The sequence below is a fragment of the Cetorhinus maximus genome, unplaced genomic scaffold, assembly GCF_964194155.1.
Source record: "Cetorhinus maximus unplaced genomic scaffold, sCetMax3.hap1.1 HAP1_SCAFFOLD_2301, whole genome shotgun sequence".
Taxonomy (NCBI): domain Eukaryota; kingdom Metazoa; phylum Chordata; class Chondrichthyes; order Lamniformes; family Cetorhinidae; genus Cetorhinus; species Cetorhinus maximus.
In genome coordinates this window covers 3,055-19,438 of record NW_027598240.1, presented here as the reverse complement: position 1 = coordinate 19,438, position 16,384 = coordinate 3,055, and the positions used below count along the sequence as shown (strand labels likewise).

Genomic DNA, 16,384 nt, shown 5'->3' with positions numbered 1-16,384 from the left:
AAAAGGCATTGGACACAGTGCCACACAACAGACTTGTGAGAAAAGTTATTGTAGCAGCGTGGATACAAAATTAGCTGAAAAATAGGAAACAGAGAGTAATGGTCAATGGATGTTTTTCGGGCTGGAGGGAGGTTTGTAGTGGAGTTCCCCAGGGGTCAGTATTGGGGCCCTTGCTTTTCCTGATATATATCAGGATCTTGGTGTGCAGGGGACGATTTCAGAGTTTGCGGATGATATGAAGTTTGGGAGTGTTGTGAACTGCGAGGAGGATGGTGTGGAACTTCAAAAGGACAAAGACAAGTTGGTGGAGTGGGCAGATAGGTGGCAGATGAAGTTCAATGCGGAGAAATGTGAGGTGATGCATTTTGGAAGGAAGAACATGGACAGACAATATAAAATAAGGGGTGAAATTTTGAAGGGGGTGCAGGAGCAGAAAGCATTGTAGGTGGCAGGACAGGTGGAGAGAGCAGTTAATAAAGCATATAGTATCCTGGGCTTAATTAATAGGGGCATAGAGTACAAGAGCAGGGAGGTTATGCTGAATTTATATAAGACACTCATTAGACCTCAGCTGGAGTATTGTGTACAGTTCTGGGCGTCACATTATAGGAAGGATGCGAACACATTGGAGAGAGTGCAGAAGAGGTTTACAAGAATGGTTCCAGGGATGAGAAACTTCAGCTATGAGGATGGATTGGAGAGGTTGGGACTGTTCTCCTTGGAGAGGAGAAGGCTGAGAGGAGATTTGATAGAAATGTTCAAAACCATGAGGGGTCTGGACAGAGTAGATCGGGAGAAGCTGTTCCCGCTTGGAAATGGATCAAGAACCAGGGGCACAGTTTTAAAGTGATTTGCAAAAGAAGCAAATGCGAGGTGAGAAAAAACTTTTTCACACAGCGAGTGGTTTGGGTTTGGAATGCACTGCCTGGAAGTGTGGTGGAGGCAGGTTCAATCGAGGCATTCAAGAGGGCATTAGATGATTATTTGAATAGAAACAATGTACAGGGGTACGGGGAAAAGGCAGGGCAATGACACAATGGAAAATTGGTGCAGACATGATGGGCCGAATGGCCTCCTTCTGTGCTGTTAAAATTTTGTGATTCTGTGATATGGCGGCTGCCATCCGGCCAGTGTTGACCTCGGTGCGTTGCAATGCCGGCGCTATCACCTCAGCCTGAAGGCGGACGGACTCCTCCATCGTGCCTTCCAATCTGAGGAGTGCAGCGGACATCCCTTCCTGATGTTCCCGAGCTTGTCTTTGCAGCTCCAGCAACTGTGACATGACCGAGTCCAGAGGCTCCTCATCTGACTCGGACTCAGCAATGTTCTGGCCTCCAGCAGCCCTCCGAGTGCCGGGGACCTGGGAAGTCCCTCCCTCCGCCTGCTGTGGATCAGACTGTGCGATGTGCTCACCAGATTGTGATCCCGAGGCTACTCTAAAGCTGGGTCCCACCGAGGAGCTCCCATATGCTGCAGCCTTGACACGTCGCCTGTCCTGCCATACACATGTGCTTTAATTAATTACTTAATTCTTTTATTCAATTATTTATTTCCTTATATATATTTATTAATCTTATCACAAATCCCTCCAATATTTTAAACCTTAGGAATAAAATAGACCTTGACCACTTACCGGATATTCACCAAACAGTTAGCTTCTTCCCTTGTTATAGAGCAAGAATCAATTCCTACAGGGGAAAGAGTTAGAAATAGCAAAGGAACACCTCCCTCCCATCCTCACTGAACACCTTCAGCTCACCAAACTCTCACACTCCGTTGAGGTCACACACTCAGTGTTGCTCACACTGAGAAGGTTTTAAACAAAGGGATGAGCTGAGTCTCAGGGTCCTCTTTTCATGCACCCTTCTAGATGGGGGTCACAGTATCTGAGTCCTCTCGCTCTTTCATAGGGGTCGCTTACAGGAATCGTTCCTGTAACTCAGTTCAAGAGAAAGATTGTTGTAAAACCCAAGCCCCATAACAGCACAAACGGATGAAGGTGTGAAATATTCTGTGGGCCAAGAGAGAGGAATTATTTCCCAAGCCTGCATTACTGAATGAGGAATGGTCCAGTGTCTGGAAAGGCTGAATGGTCTCCTGTTGCCTTGTCATGAGATACTGTCTGATATTTGCTGGGCTGAACCTCTTGTCATCACTGTTATGTGAGCATGCACTGTGGGAATTCCCAGATTCCTCATGGAATATCCCACCAGTTCCTGGCAAGCTGTATAATTCATCCCAGCGGCATGCTCCTGACTAAACTCTGCACTGTCTGATTACAGAGCCTGTCATCCCACTCGATGTACCCCTGCACTGTTGCAAAGGATCCCAACAACATAACCAAGAACCGGTTCCTCAATATTTTGCCATGTAAGTGCGATGGTGGCTGTGTGTACACCAGTGTCCCGTGTCTATGTATATTTCTATTTATATAAACGACATAGATGACTATGTTGGGGGGTAGGATTAGTAAGTTTGCGGATGACACAAAGATTGGCCAGGTGGTTAACAGTGAGGTTGAGTGTCTTGGGCTACAGGAAGATATAGACGGGATGGTCAAATGGGCAGATAAGTGGCAGATGGAAGTTAACCCTGAAAAGTGTGAGGTGATACACTTTGGAAGGAGTAATTTGACAAGGAAGTATTCAATGAACGGCATGACAGTAGGAAGTTCTGAGGAACAAAGGGACCTTGGCGTGTGTGTCCATAGATCTCTGAAGGCAGAGGGGCCTGTTAGTGGGGTGGTGAAAAAGGCATATGGGACACTTGCCTTTATCAATCGAGGCATAGATTACAAAAGTAGGGAGGTCATGTTGGAGTTGTATAGAAACTTGGTGAGGCCACAGCTGGAGTACTGTGTGCAGTTCTGGTCGCCACATTATAGGAAGGATGTGATTACACTGGGGGATTGTTGTTTGTTGTTCTGTTCCCGTGTGGAATGTATGGCTGGTTAAGAGGTTGGGCAAATTTGTGTGGGGGTGAGGCTGTGAGGGGTGTGGGTGGTGTGGGGGGTGGGGGAGGTGGGGGTGTGGGGGGGTGTGGGGCTGTGGGGGGGTGAGTGGTGTGGGGGCGTGTGGGGGAGGTGGGGGTGGGTCTGTGGGGAGTGGGCCTGTGGGGGGTGGGGGTGGGGGTGGGGGTGGGTCTGTGGGGGTGGGGGTGGGTCTGTGAGGGGGGGTGGGGTCTGTGAGGGGTGGGGATGGGCGTGGGTCTGTGGGGGGTGGGGTCTGTGGGGGGTGGGGGTGGGTCTGTGGGGGGTGGGCGTGGGGGTGGGTCTGTGAGAGTGGGGGTGGGGGCGGGTCTGTGGGGGTGGGTCTGTGAGGGTGGGGGTGGGTCTGTGGGGGGTGGGGTCTGTGGGGGGTGGGCGTGGGTTGGGGTTGGGGTGGGGGTGGGGGGGTTGGGGTGGGGGGGTTGGGGTGGGGGTTGGGGTGGGGGTGGGGGTGGGGATGGGTGTGTGGGGGTTGGGGTGGGGGTTGGGGTGGGGGTGGGGGTGGGGATGGGTGTGTGGGGGTTGGGGTGGGGGTGGGGGTTGAGGTGGGGGTGGGGGTTGGGGTGGGGGTGGGGGTGGGGGTGGAGGTGGGGGGTGTGTGGGGGTTGGGGTGGGGGTGGGGGTTGGGGTGGGGGTGGGGGTGGGGGTGGGGATGGGTGTGTGGGGGTTGGGGTGGGGGTGGGGGTTGGGGTGGGGGTGGGTGTTGGGGTGGGGGTGGGGATGGGTGTGTGGGGGTGGGGGTGGGGGTGGGGGTGGGGGTGGGGGTGGGGGTTGGGGTGGGGGTGGGTGTTGGGGTGGGGGTGGGGGTGGGGATGGGTGTGTGGGGGTGGGGGTGGGGGTGGGGGTTGGGGTGGGGGTTGGGGTGGGGGTGGGGGTGGGGGTGGGGATGGGTGTGTGGGGGTTGGGGTGGGGGTGGGGGTGGGGGTGGGGATGGGTGTGTGGGGGTTGGGGTGGGGGTGGGGGTGGGGATGGGTGTGTGGGGGTTGGGGTGGGGGTGGGGGTGGGGATGGGTGTGTGGGGGTTGGGGTGGGGATGGGGGTGGGGGTGGGGATGGGTGTGTGGGGGTTGGGGTGGGGGTGGGGGGGTTGGGGTGGGGGTGGGGGGGTTGGGGTTGGGGTTGGGGTGGGGGTGGGGGTGGGGGTGGGGGTGGGGTCCGTGTTGCTGTCTGTGATTTACAAAGGCCGGAATGGCCTAGTTGTTGATGGTGTTTGTGCTCCTGGATTTTAGATGACCACAGCCGGGTGGTGCTGAAGAGCCGGAAACACAAGGACGATGGATTTATCAATGCCAGTTACATTGACGTAAGCATCAGCCAGACAGCGGCTAACACCGGGGTCACCGGCCAGACCAGGGTCACGGGTCAGACGGGGGTCACCGGCCAGACCGGGGTTACCGGCCAGACCAGGGTCACTGGCCAGACCGGGGTTACCGGCCAGACCGGGGTCACCAACCAGTCCGGGGTCACTGGCCAGACCGGGGTCACTGGCCAGACCGGGGTCACGGGCCAGACCGGGGTCACGGGCCAGACCGGGGTCACCAACCAGTCCGGGGTCACGGGCCAGACCGGGGTCACCAACCAGTCTGGGGTCACGGGCCAGACCGGGGTCACTGGTCAGATCAGGATCACAGGTCAGATCTGGGTCACAGGCCAGACCAGGGTCATGAGTCAGACCGAGATCATGGGCAAGACCCGGGCCATGTTCCATATTGGGGAGCGGCGTGACATGGTGTGAGGGAAGAGTGAGCTGGGGTGGAGAGGGGACTGCGATGAGCAGGGAAGGGAGAGCACACTCAGAGATTTCTATTCATTCACGGGATGGGGGCTTCACTGGCTGGGCCAGCATTTATTGCCCATCCCTAGTTGTCCTTGAGAAGGTGGTGGTGAGCTGCCTTCTTGAGCCGCTGCAGTCCATGTGGTGTAGGTACACCCACCGTGCTGTTAGGAAGGGAGTTCCAGGATTTTGACCCAGCGACAGTGAAGGAACGGTGATATATTCCCAAGTCAGGATGGTGAGTGACTTGGAGGGGAACTTCCAGGTGGTGGTGTTTCCATCTATCTGCTGCCCTTGTCCTTCTAGGTGGTAGTGGTTCTGGGTTTAGAAGGTGCTGTCTAAGGAGCCTTGGTGAATTCCTGCAGTGCATCTTGTAGATGGTACACACTGCTGCTACTGTGCATCGGTGGTGGAGGGAGTGAATGTTTGTGGATGTGGTGCCAATCAAGCGGCTGCTTTGTCCTGCTCTCTGTGGAAGTTGGATAATAAATGTTGGCCCTGCCAGTGATGCCCACATCCCTTGAAAGAATTAAAAGAAAGAAAATACCAAAGCCTAATAATCCTCAGGGAGAAGAAACTCCTCTTCATCTCCGCCTTAACAGGAGAAACCCTTTATTTTTAAACCGTCTCCCCTAGTTCTAGACTCTGAGGGGAAACACCCTCGTAGTATTCACCCTGTCAAGTCCCCTCGCAATCGTCTGTTTCCATTAAATTACCACTAATTCCTCGAAACTCGGGTCAGTATAAACTCAACTTCCACAACCTTTCCTCACAGGAACAGGAACAATCGAGTGAACCTTCTCCAAAATGTTTCAAATGCAATTAAATCTCTCCTTAGTGTTAGTGTTTATCCTCAACAGGCCATTCGGCCCCTCCAGTTTGTGTTAGTGTTTCCCACCTCTCTCTCTCCAGCTCTGATTGGCTACACCTCACTCTATCCAATGTCCCCACACATTGCTGCAGCTTCTAATCTGAAAACAGCAATAATCGAGGTTCAGGTTTGAATCCTTTCTGCTTTTCCTTGACCCTGGATAATAACCCGTCATTCAGCTCCCAAAACCATATGTGCCGCCCCTCTCCAAGTCTGACTGTGTGACGTGCTGAGTAGTCTCTGTGTCTCTTTCACTGCTTTAAAGCAGTCAGAGCCCTGGGTTCAACACAAACCTGTGATAATGGGACTGATTCTCAGAGAGGTTTCTGTGCTGAGTTACAGACCAGCAGAGCTCCGGTTGCATTTGTGCAGGGTCTACATAGCACATCCTCTTTATCAAACCTCACCGTCTCTTATCTCTCAGATAGAAACCCACCTGTTTAAAAATAGATTCTCAGCGGCTTCAAAAAAACCCAAAATGTCAAACAGCTGGAAGAGCTCAAGGCAACATGTGAAATACAGTGAGAGGGGGTGAGTGGTAGAGAGTGGCACAGAGGGGTGGGATAGGGAGTGAGGGAGGGAGAGTGATTATTACACATGGCTCTTCTATTACAGCACAGTGTTAACACACTGCTCCTCTATTACAGTACAGCATTAATACACTGCTCCTCTATTACAGCACAGTGTTAACACAACATTCCTCTATTACAGCACAGTGTTAACACAACACTCCTCTATTACAGCACAGCATTAAGACACTGCTCCTCCATTACAGCACAGTATTAACACAATACCCCACTATTACAGCACAGTGTTATCACAACACTCCTCTATTACAGCACAGTGTTAACACAACACTCCTCTATTACAGCACAGCATTAAGACACTGCTCCTCCATTACAGCACAGTATTAACACAATACCCCTCTATTACAGCACAGTGTTAACACAATACCCCTCTATTACAGCACAGTGTTAACACAACACTCCTCTATTACAACACAGTGTTAAAACAACACTCCTCTATTACAGCACAGCATTAATACACTGCTCCTCTATTACAGCACAGTGTTAACACAATACCCCTCTATTACAGCACAGCATTAATACACTGCTCCTCTATTACAGCACAGTGTTAACACAACACTCCTCTATTACGGCACAGCATTAATACACTGCTCCTCTATTACAGCACAGTGTTAACACAAAACCCCTCTATTACAGCACAGTGTTAACACAACACTCCTCTATTACGGCACAGCATTAATACACTGCTCCTCTATTACAGCACAGTGTTAACACAATACCCCTCTATTAAAGCACAGTGTTAACACAATACCCCTCTATTACAGCACAGTGTTAACACCATACCCCTCTATTACAGCACAGTGTTAACACAACACTCTTCTATTACAGCACAGCATTAATACACTGCTCCTCTATTACAGCACAGTGTTAATACAATACCTCTCTATTTCAGCACAGTGTAAACACAATACTCCTCTATTACAGCACAGTGTTAACACAATACCCCTCTATTACAGCACAGTGTTAACACAATACCCCTCTATTACAGCACAGTGTTAACACCATACCCCTCTATTACAGCACAGTGTAAACACAATACCACTCTATTACAGCACAGCGTTAACACAATACCCCTCTATTACAGCACAGTGTAAACACAATATCCCTCTATTACAGCACAGCGTTAACACAATACTCCTCTATTACAGCACAGTGTTAACACAATACCCCTCTATTACAGCAGTGTTAACACAATACCCCTCTATTACAGCTCAGTGTTAATATAACACTCCTCTATTACAGCACAGCATTAATACACTGCTCCTCAACTACAGCAAAGTGTTAACACAATACCCCTCTATTACAGCACAGTGTTAACACAATACCCCTCTATTACAGCACAGCGTTAACACAATACCCCTCTATTACAGCACAGCGTTAACACAACACCCCTCTATTACAGCACAGTGTTAACACAATACCCCTCTATTACAGCACAGCGTTAACACAATACGCCTCTATTACAGCACAGTGTAAACACAATACCACTCTATTACAGCACAGCGTTAACACAATACCCCTCTATTACAGCACAGTGTAAACACAATACCCCTCTATTACAGCACAGCGTTAACACAATACTCCTCTATTACAGCACAGTGTTAACACAATACCCCTCTATTACAGCAGTGTTAACACAATACCCCTCTATTACAGCACAGCGTTAACACAATACCCCTCTATTACAGCACAGTGTTAACACAATACCCCTCTATTACAGCACAGTGTTAACACAATACCCCTCTATTACATCACAGTGTTAACACCATACCCCTCTATTACAGCACAGTGTTAACACCATACCCCTCTATTACAGCACAGTGTTAACACAATACCCCTCTATTACAGCACAGCGTTAACACAATACCCCTCTATTACAGCACAGTGTTAACACAATACCCCTCTATTACAGCACAGTGTAAACACAATACCCCTCTATTACAGCACAGTGTTAACACAATACCCCTCTATTACAGCACAGTGTTAACACATTACCCCTCTATTACAGCACAGTGTTAACACAACACTCCTCTATTACAGCACAGCATTAATACACTGCTCCTCTATTACAGCACAGCATTAATACACTGCTCCTCTATTACAGCACAGCATTAATACACTGCTCCTCTATTACAGCACAGTGTAAACACAATACCCCTCTATTACAGAACAGTGTTAACACAATACCCCTCTATTACAGCACAGTGTAAACACAATACCCCTCTATTACAGCACAGTGTTAACACAACACTCCTCTATTACGGCACAGCATTAATACACTGCTCCTTTATTACAGCACAGTGTTAACACAATACCCCTCTATTAAAGCACAGTGTTAACACAATACCCCTCTATTACAGCACAGTGTTAACACCATACCCCTCTATTACAGCACAGTGTTAACACAACACTCTTCTATTACAGCACAGCATTAATACACTGCTCCTCTATTACAGCACAGTGTTAATACAATACCTCTCTACTTCAGCACAGTGTAAACACAATACTCCTCTATTACAGCACAGTGTTAACACAATACCCCTCTATTACAGCACAGTGTTAACACAATACCCCTCTATTACAGCACAGCATTAAGACACTGCTCCTCCATTACAGCACAGTATTAACACAATACCCCACTATTACAGCACAGTGTTATCACAACACTCCTCTATTACAGCACAGTGTTAACACAACACTCCTCTATTACAGCACAGCATTAAGACACTGCTCCTCCATTACAGCACAGTATTAACACAATACCCCTCTATTACAGCACAGTGTTAACACAATACCCCTCTATTACAGCACAGTGTTAACACAACACTCCTCTATTACAACACAGTGTTAACACAACACTCCTCTATTACAGCACAGCATTAATACACTGCTCCTCTATTACAGCACAGTGTTAACACAATACCCCTCTATTACAGCACAGCATTAATACACTGCTCCTCTATTACAGCACAGTGTTAACACAACACTCCTCTATTACGGCACAGCATTAATACACTGCTCCTCTATTACAGCACAGTGTTAACACAAAACCCCTCTATTACAGCACAGTGTTAACACAACACTCCTCTATTACGGCACAGCATTAATACACTGCTCCTCTATTACAGCACAGTGTTAACACAATACCCCTCTATTAAAGCACAGTGTTAACACAATACCCCTCTATTACAGCACAGTGTTAACACCATACCCCTCTATTACAGCACAGTGTTAACACAACACTCTTCTATTACAGCACAGCATTAATACACTGCTCCTCTATTACAGCACAGTGTTAATACAATACTCCTCTATTACAGCACAGTGTTAACACAATACCCCTCTATTACAGCACAGTGTTAACACAATACCCCTCTATTACAGCACAGTGTTAACACCATACCCCTCTATTACAGCACAGTGTAAACACAATACCACTCTATTACAGCACAGTGTTAACACAATACCCCTCTATTACAGCACAGTGTAAACACAATATCCCTCTATTACAGCACAGCGTTAACACAATACTCCTCTATTACAGCACAGTGTTAACACAATACCCCTCTATTACAGCAGTGTTAACACAATACCCCTCTATTACAGCTCAGTGTTAATATAACACTCCTCTATTACAGCACAGCATTAATACACTGCTCCTCAACTACAGCAAAGTGTTAACACAATACCCCTCTATTACAGCACAGTGTTAACACAATACCCCTCTATTACAGCACAGCGTTAACACAATACCCCTCTATTACAGCACAGCGTTAACACAACACCCCTCTATTACAGCACAGTGTTAACACAATACCCCTCTATTACAGCACAGCGTTAACACAATACCCCTCTATTACAGCACAGTGTAAACACAATACCACTCTATTACAGCACAGCGTTAACACAATACCCCTCTATTATAGCACAGTGTAAACACAATACCCCTCTATTACAGCACAGCGTTAACACAATACTCCTCTATTACAGCACAGTGTTAACACAATACCCCTCTATTACAGCAGTGTTAACACAATACCCCTCTATTACAGCACAGCGTTAACACAATACCCCTCTATTACAGCACAGTGTTAACACAATACCCCTCTATTACAGCACAGTGTTAACACAATACCCCTCTATTACAGCACAGTGTTAACATAACACTCCTCTATTACAGCACAGCATTAATACACTGCTCCTCAATTACAGCACAGTGTTAACACAATACCCCTCTATTACAGCACAGTGTTAACACAATACCCCTCTATTACATCACAGTGTTAACACCATACCCCTCTATTACAGCACAGTGTTAACACCATACCCCTCTATTACAGCACAGTGTTAACACAATACCCCTCTATTACAGCACAGTGTAAACACAATACCCCTCTATTACAGCACAGTGTTAACAGCATACCCCTCTATTACAGCACAGTGTTAACACATTACCCCTCTATTACAGCACAGTGTTAACACAACACTCCTCTATTACAGCACAGCATTAATACACTGCTCCTCTATTACAGCACAGCATTAATACACTGCTCCTCTATTACAGCACAGCATTAATACACTGCTCCTCTATTACAGCACAGTGTAAACACAATACCCCTCTATTACAGAACAGTGTTAACACAATACCCCTCTATTACAGCACAGTGTAAACACAATACCCCTCTATTACAGCACAGTGTTAACACAACACTTCTCTATTACGGCACAGCATTAATACACTGCTCCTCTATTACAGCACAGTGTTAACACAATACCCCTCTATTAAAGCACAGTGTTAACACAATACCCCTCTATTACAGCACAGTGTTAACACCATACCCCTCTATTACAGCACAGTGTTAACACAACACTCTTCTATTACAGCACAGCATTAATACACTGCTCCTCTATTACAGCACAGTGTTAATACAATACCTCTCTACTTCAGCACAGTGTAAACACAATACTCCTCTATTACAGCACAGTGTTAACACAATACCCCTCTATTACAGCACAGTGTTAACACAATACCCCTCTATTACAGCACAGCATTAAGACACTGCTCCTCCATTACAGCACAGTATTAACACAATACCCCACTATTACAGCACAGTGTTATCACAACACTCCTCTATTACAGCACAGTGTTAACACAACACTCCTCTATTACAGCACAGCATTAAGACACTGCTCCTCCATTACAGCACAGTATTAACACAATACCCCTCTATTACAGCACAGTGTTAACACAATACCCCTCTATTACAGCACAGTGTTAACACAACACTCCTCTATTACAACACAGTGTTAACACAACACTCCTCTATTACGGCACAGCATTAATACACTGCTCTTCTATTACAGCACAGTGTTAACACAATACCCCTCTATTACAGCACAGCATTAATACACTGCTCCTCTATTACAGCACAGTGTTAACACAACACTCCTCTATTACGGCACAGCATTAATACACTGCTCCTCTATTACAGCACAGTGTTAACACAAAACCCCTCTATTACAGCACAGTGTTAACACAACACTCCTCTATTACGGCACTGCATTAATACACTGCTCCTCTATTACAGCACAGTGTTAACACAATACCCCTCTATTAAAGCACAGTGTTAACACAATACCCCTCTATTACAGCACAGTGTTAACACCATACCCCTCTATTACAGCACAGTGTTAACACATTACCCCTCTATTACAGCACAGTGTTTACACAATACCCCTCTATTACAGCACAGTGTTAACACCATACCCCTCTATTACAGCACAGTGTTAACACATTACCCCTCTATTACAGCACAGTGTTAACACAACACTCCTCTATTACAGCACAGCACTAATACACTGCTCCTCTATTACAGCACAGCATTAATACACTGCTCCTCTATTACAGCACAGCATTAATACACTGCTCCTCTATTACAGCACAATGTAAACACAATACCCCTCTATTACAGCACAGTGTAAACACAATACCCCTCTATTACAGCACAGTGTTAACACAATACCCCTCTATTACAGCACAGTGTTAACACAATACCCCTCTATTACAGCACAGTGTTAACACAATACCCCTCTATTACAGCACAGTGTTAACACAACACTCTTCTATTACAGCACAGCATTAATACACTGCTCCTCTATTACAGCACAGCATTAATACACTGCTCCTCTATTACAGCACAGTGTTTACACAATACCCCTCTATTACAGCACAGTGTCAACACAATACCCCTCTATTACAGCACAGTGTAAACACAATACCCCTCTATTACAGCACAGCGTTAACACAATACCCCTCTATTACAGCACAGTGTTAACACAATACCCCTCTATTACAGCACAGTGTTAACACAATACCCCTCTATTACAACACAATGTTAACACCATACTCCTCTATTACAGCACAGTGTTAACACCATACCCCTCTATTACAGCACAGTGTTAACACCATACCCCTCTATTACAGCACAGTGTTAACATAACACTCCTCTATTACAGCACAGCATTAATACACTGCTCCTCAATTACAGCACAGTGTTAACACAATACCCCTCTATTACAGCACAGTGTTAACACATTACCCCTCTATTACAGCACAGTGTTAATACAACACTCCTCTATTACAGCACAGCATTAATACACTGCTCCTCTATTACAGCACAGCATTAATACACTGCCCCTCTATTACAGCACAGTGTAAACACAATACCCCTCTATTACAGCACAGTGTTAACACAATACCCCTCTATTACAGAACAGTGTTAACACAATACCCCTCTATTACAGAACAGTCTTAACACAATACCCCTCTATTACAGAACAGTGTTAACACCATACCCCTCTATTACAGCACAGTGTTAACACCATACCCCTCTATTACAGCACAGTGTTAACAGCATACCCCTCTATTACAGCACAGTGTTAACACATTACCCCTCTATTACAGCACAGTGTTAACACAACACTCCTCTATTACAGCACAGTGTTAACACAATACCCCTCTATTACAGCATAGTGTTAACACCATACCCCTCTATTACAGCACAGTGTTAACACAACACTCCTCTATTACAGCACAGTGTTAACACAATACCCCTCTATTACAGCACAGCACTAATACACTGCTCCTCTATTACAGCACCGTGTAAACACAATACCCCTCTATTACAGTACAGTGTTAATACTCTTCTCCTCTATTACAGGGATATAAGACGTCAAAATATTACATTGCAACACAAGGTAGGTTTATCTTCCTGCATCATTTCCATTAATGAATTGGGACGGGGGCGAGTCCGGGAATGGAGCGGGGGCGGGGCTGGTGTCTGGGGCGGTGGCGAGGTCGGGACTGGGGCGGGTGCGGGGGTCTGGGAAGTGGGCGGTGACGGGGGCGGTGCTTGCGTTATACTGGGATGAGGTTTGTTAAAGGGACCTTGCCTCTCTGGGATGAGGTTTGTTAAAGGGACCTTGCCTCTCTGGGATGAGGTTTGTTAAAGGGACCTTGCCTCTCTGGGATGAGGTTTGTTAAAGGGACCTTGCCTCACTGGAATGAGGTTTGTTAAAGGGACCTTGCCTCTCTGGGATGAGGTTTGTTAAAGGGACCTTGCCTCTCTGGGATGAGGTTTGTTAAAGGGACCTTGCCTCACTGGAATGAGGTTTGTTAAAGGGACCTTGCCTCTCTGGGATGAGGTTTGTTAAAGGGACCTTGCCTCTCTGGGATGAGGTTTGTTAAAGGGACCTTGCCTCTCTGGGATGAGGTTTGTTAAAGGGACCTTGCCTCACTGGGATGAGGTTTGTTAAAAGGACCTTGCCTCACTGGAATGAGGTTTGTTAAAGGGACCTTGCCTCTCTGGGATGAGGTTTGTTAAAGGGACCTTGCCTCTCTGGAATGAGTTTTGCCGATGGTTCATCTCATTCACATTCATTACACAGGAAAATCTCACTCATCTGTTACTGACCATTTGCCAATCCTCACTCCTCACCCCCTCACTCCTCACCCCCTCACTCCTCACCCCCTCACTCCTCATCCCCTCACTCCTTACCCCCTCACTCCCACCCCCTCACTCCTCACCCCCTCACTCCTCACCCCCTCACTCCTCACCCCCTCACTCCCGCCCCCTCACTCCTCACCCCCTCACTCCTCAGCCCCTCAATCCTCACCCCCTCGCTCCTCACCCCCTCACTCCTCACCCCCTCACTCCTCACCCCCTCACTCCCAGCCCCTCGCACCCCCTCAGTCCGAGCCCCTCACTCCCACTCACTCCCAGCCCCTCACTCCCTCTCACTCCCAGGCCCTCACTCCCACTCACTCCCAGCCCCTCACACCCAGCCCCTCACTCCCTCACTCCCAGCCCCTCACTCCCTCACTCCAAGCCCCTCACTCCCTCACTCCCAGCCCCTCACTCCCTCACTCCCAGCCCCTCACTCCCTCACTCCCAGCCCCTCACTCCCTCCTCCCCGCTCACCTTCACCACCAACAATGTTCAGTGTTTTATTTTCCCTTTCAGGGCCTTTACCCCCCTCTGCATGTTGACCAATCCCGTAGACCCTCACCCTTGTCCCTCCCCGGGTTCCTGTCCATTGTACCCCACCCCCGCCCGACATTGCCCCATTTCCCCCTCCCCCATTCTCTGCCCCTTGGTCACCACAAGCCTCAGTTGGTGTGTCTCGCAGCCCCTCCCCCACAGTAACCCTGAGCTCCCTCCACCCGCTCATTAACTTTCACGCAATAAGTTTGTTACTTTGGGATATTCCGGAATCTGCAATCTGATCACTAGAATTTCCGGATTTTTCCAGGTCCTCTGCTTCACACCATCGGGGATTTCTGGGAAATGATTTGGCAGGAAAATTCCACTGTCATCGTCATGTTGACCAACCTCATAGAACAGGGCAAGGTAAGTGACCCTTCCCCTTACCCCAACACTGCCCTGACCCTGCCCTCTGACCCTTGCCCCCTCCTCTAATCCTGCCCTCTGACCCTATCCCCCTCCTCTAATCCTGCCCTCTGACCCTGGCCCCCTCCTCTAACCCTGCCCTCTGACCCTGGCCCCCTCCTCTAACCCTGCCCTCTGACCCTGGCCCCCTCCTCTAATCCGGCCCTCTGACCCTGGCCCCCTCCTCTAATCCTGCCCTCTGACCCTGGCCCCCTCCTCTAACCCTGCCCTCTGACCCTGGCCCCCTCCTCTAACCCTGCCCTCTGACCCTGGCCCCCTCCTCTAACCCTGCCCTCTGACCCTGGCCCCCTCCTCTAACCCTGCCCTCTGACCCTGGCCCCCTCCTCTAATCCGGCCCTCTGACCCTGGCCCCCTCCTCTAATCCTGCCCTCTGACCCTGGCCCCCTCCTCTAACCCTGCCCTCTGACCCTGGCCCCCTCCTCTAATCCGGCCCTCTGACCCTGGCCCCCTCCTCTGATCCTGCCCTCTGACCCTGGTCCCCTCCTCTAATCCTGCCCTCTGACCCTGGCCCCCTCCTCTAATCCGGCCCTCTGACCCTGGCCCCCTCCTCTAACCCTGCCCTCTGACCCTGGCCCCCTCCTCTAACCCTGCCCTCTGACCCTGGCCCCCTCCTCTAATCCTGCCCTCTGACCCTGGCCCCCTCCTCTGACCCTGGTCCCTCATCTGACCCTGCCCTTTGGCCCTGCCCCTCTCTCTGACCCTGCCACCTGACCCTGCCCCCCCTCCTCTAATCCTGCCCTCTGAACCTGGCCCCCTAAATCTGACCCCTCTTCCTGACCCCATCGACCCTTCTGCGACCCTGTCCCCTTGACCCCTGGCAATGACCCAGTTACTAAGCATTGTCTGGTCCTCACAGCCCAAGTGTGAACGATATTGGCCTGAGGAGTTTCAGAGCCAGGATTATGGAGAATTCACCGTGACCTCCACCGAGCGAGAGAGTCAGACGTCAAAGAGCTTCATCATCCGAAATCTGCAACTGATAAAGGTGAGGGGGCAGGGGGCAGGGGGGCAGGGGTCAGGGGGCAGGGGGCAGGGGGCATGGGGCAGGGGGCATGGGGCAGGGGGCATGGGGCATGGGGCAGGGGTCAGGGGGCAGGGGACAGGGGAAGGGGGAGGGGGCGGTTTGATGCCATCCCGGGGAGTCTGGGTGTAGGGGCAGGGGGCAGGGGGAGGAGGAGACAAGAGGAAGGATGAGGGAG

The 16,384-nt window shown here is 49.1% G+C and overlaps 1 protein-coding gene across 1 annotated transcript in view; it reads left to right on the top strand.

Annotated features, from left to right (window-relative positions):
• The window catches only part of LOC144677203 (receptor-type tyrosine-protein phosphatase eta-like), a gene marked incomplete at its 3' end in the record, with an annotated part of 33,626 nt that extends 17,456 nt beyond the window's left edge, over positions 1-16,170 (top strand). Inside the window, exons 5-9 of the mRNA XM_078537388.1 lie at positions 2,283-2,370; positions 4,214-4,287; positions 13,437-13,473; positions 15,028-15,125; positions 16,042-16,170. Coding sequence (XP_078393514.1) covers positions 2,283-2,370; positions 4,214-4,287; positions 13,437-13,473; positions 15,028-15,125; positions 16,042-16,170 — 426 coding nt within the window. The remainder of the gene's footprint in view (positions 1-2,282; positions 2,371-4,213; positions 4,288-13,436; positions 13,474-15,027; positions 15,126-16,041) is intronic.
• Between the last annotated feature and the right edge of the window lie 214 nt (positions 16,171-16,384).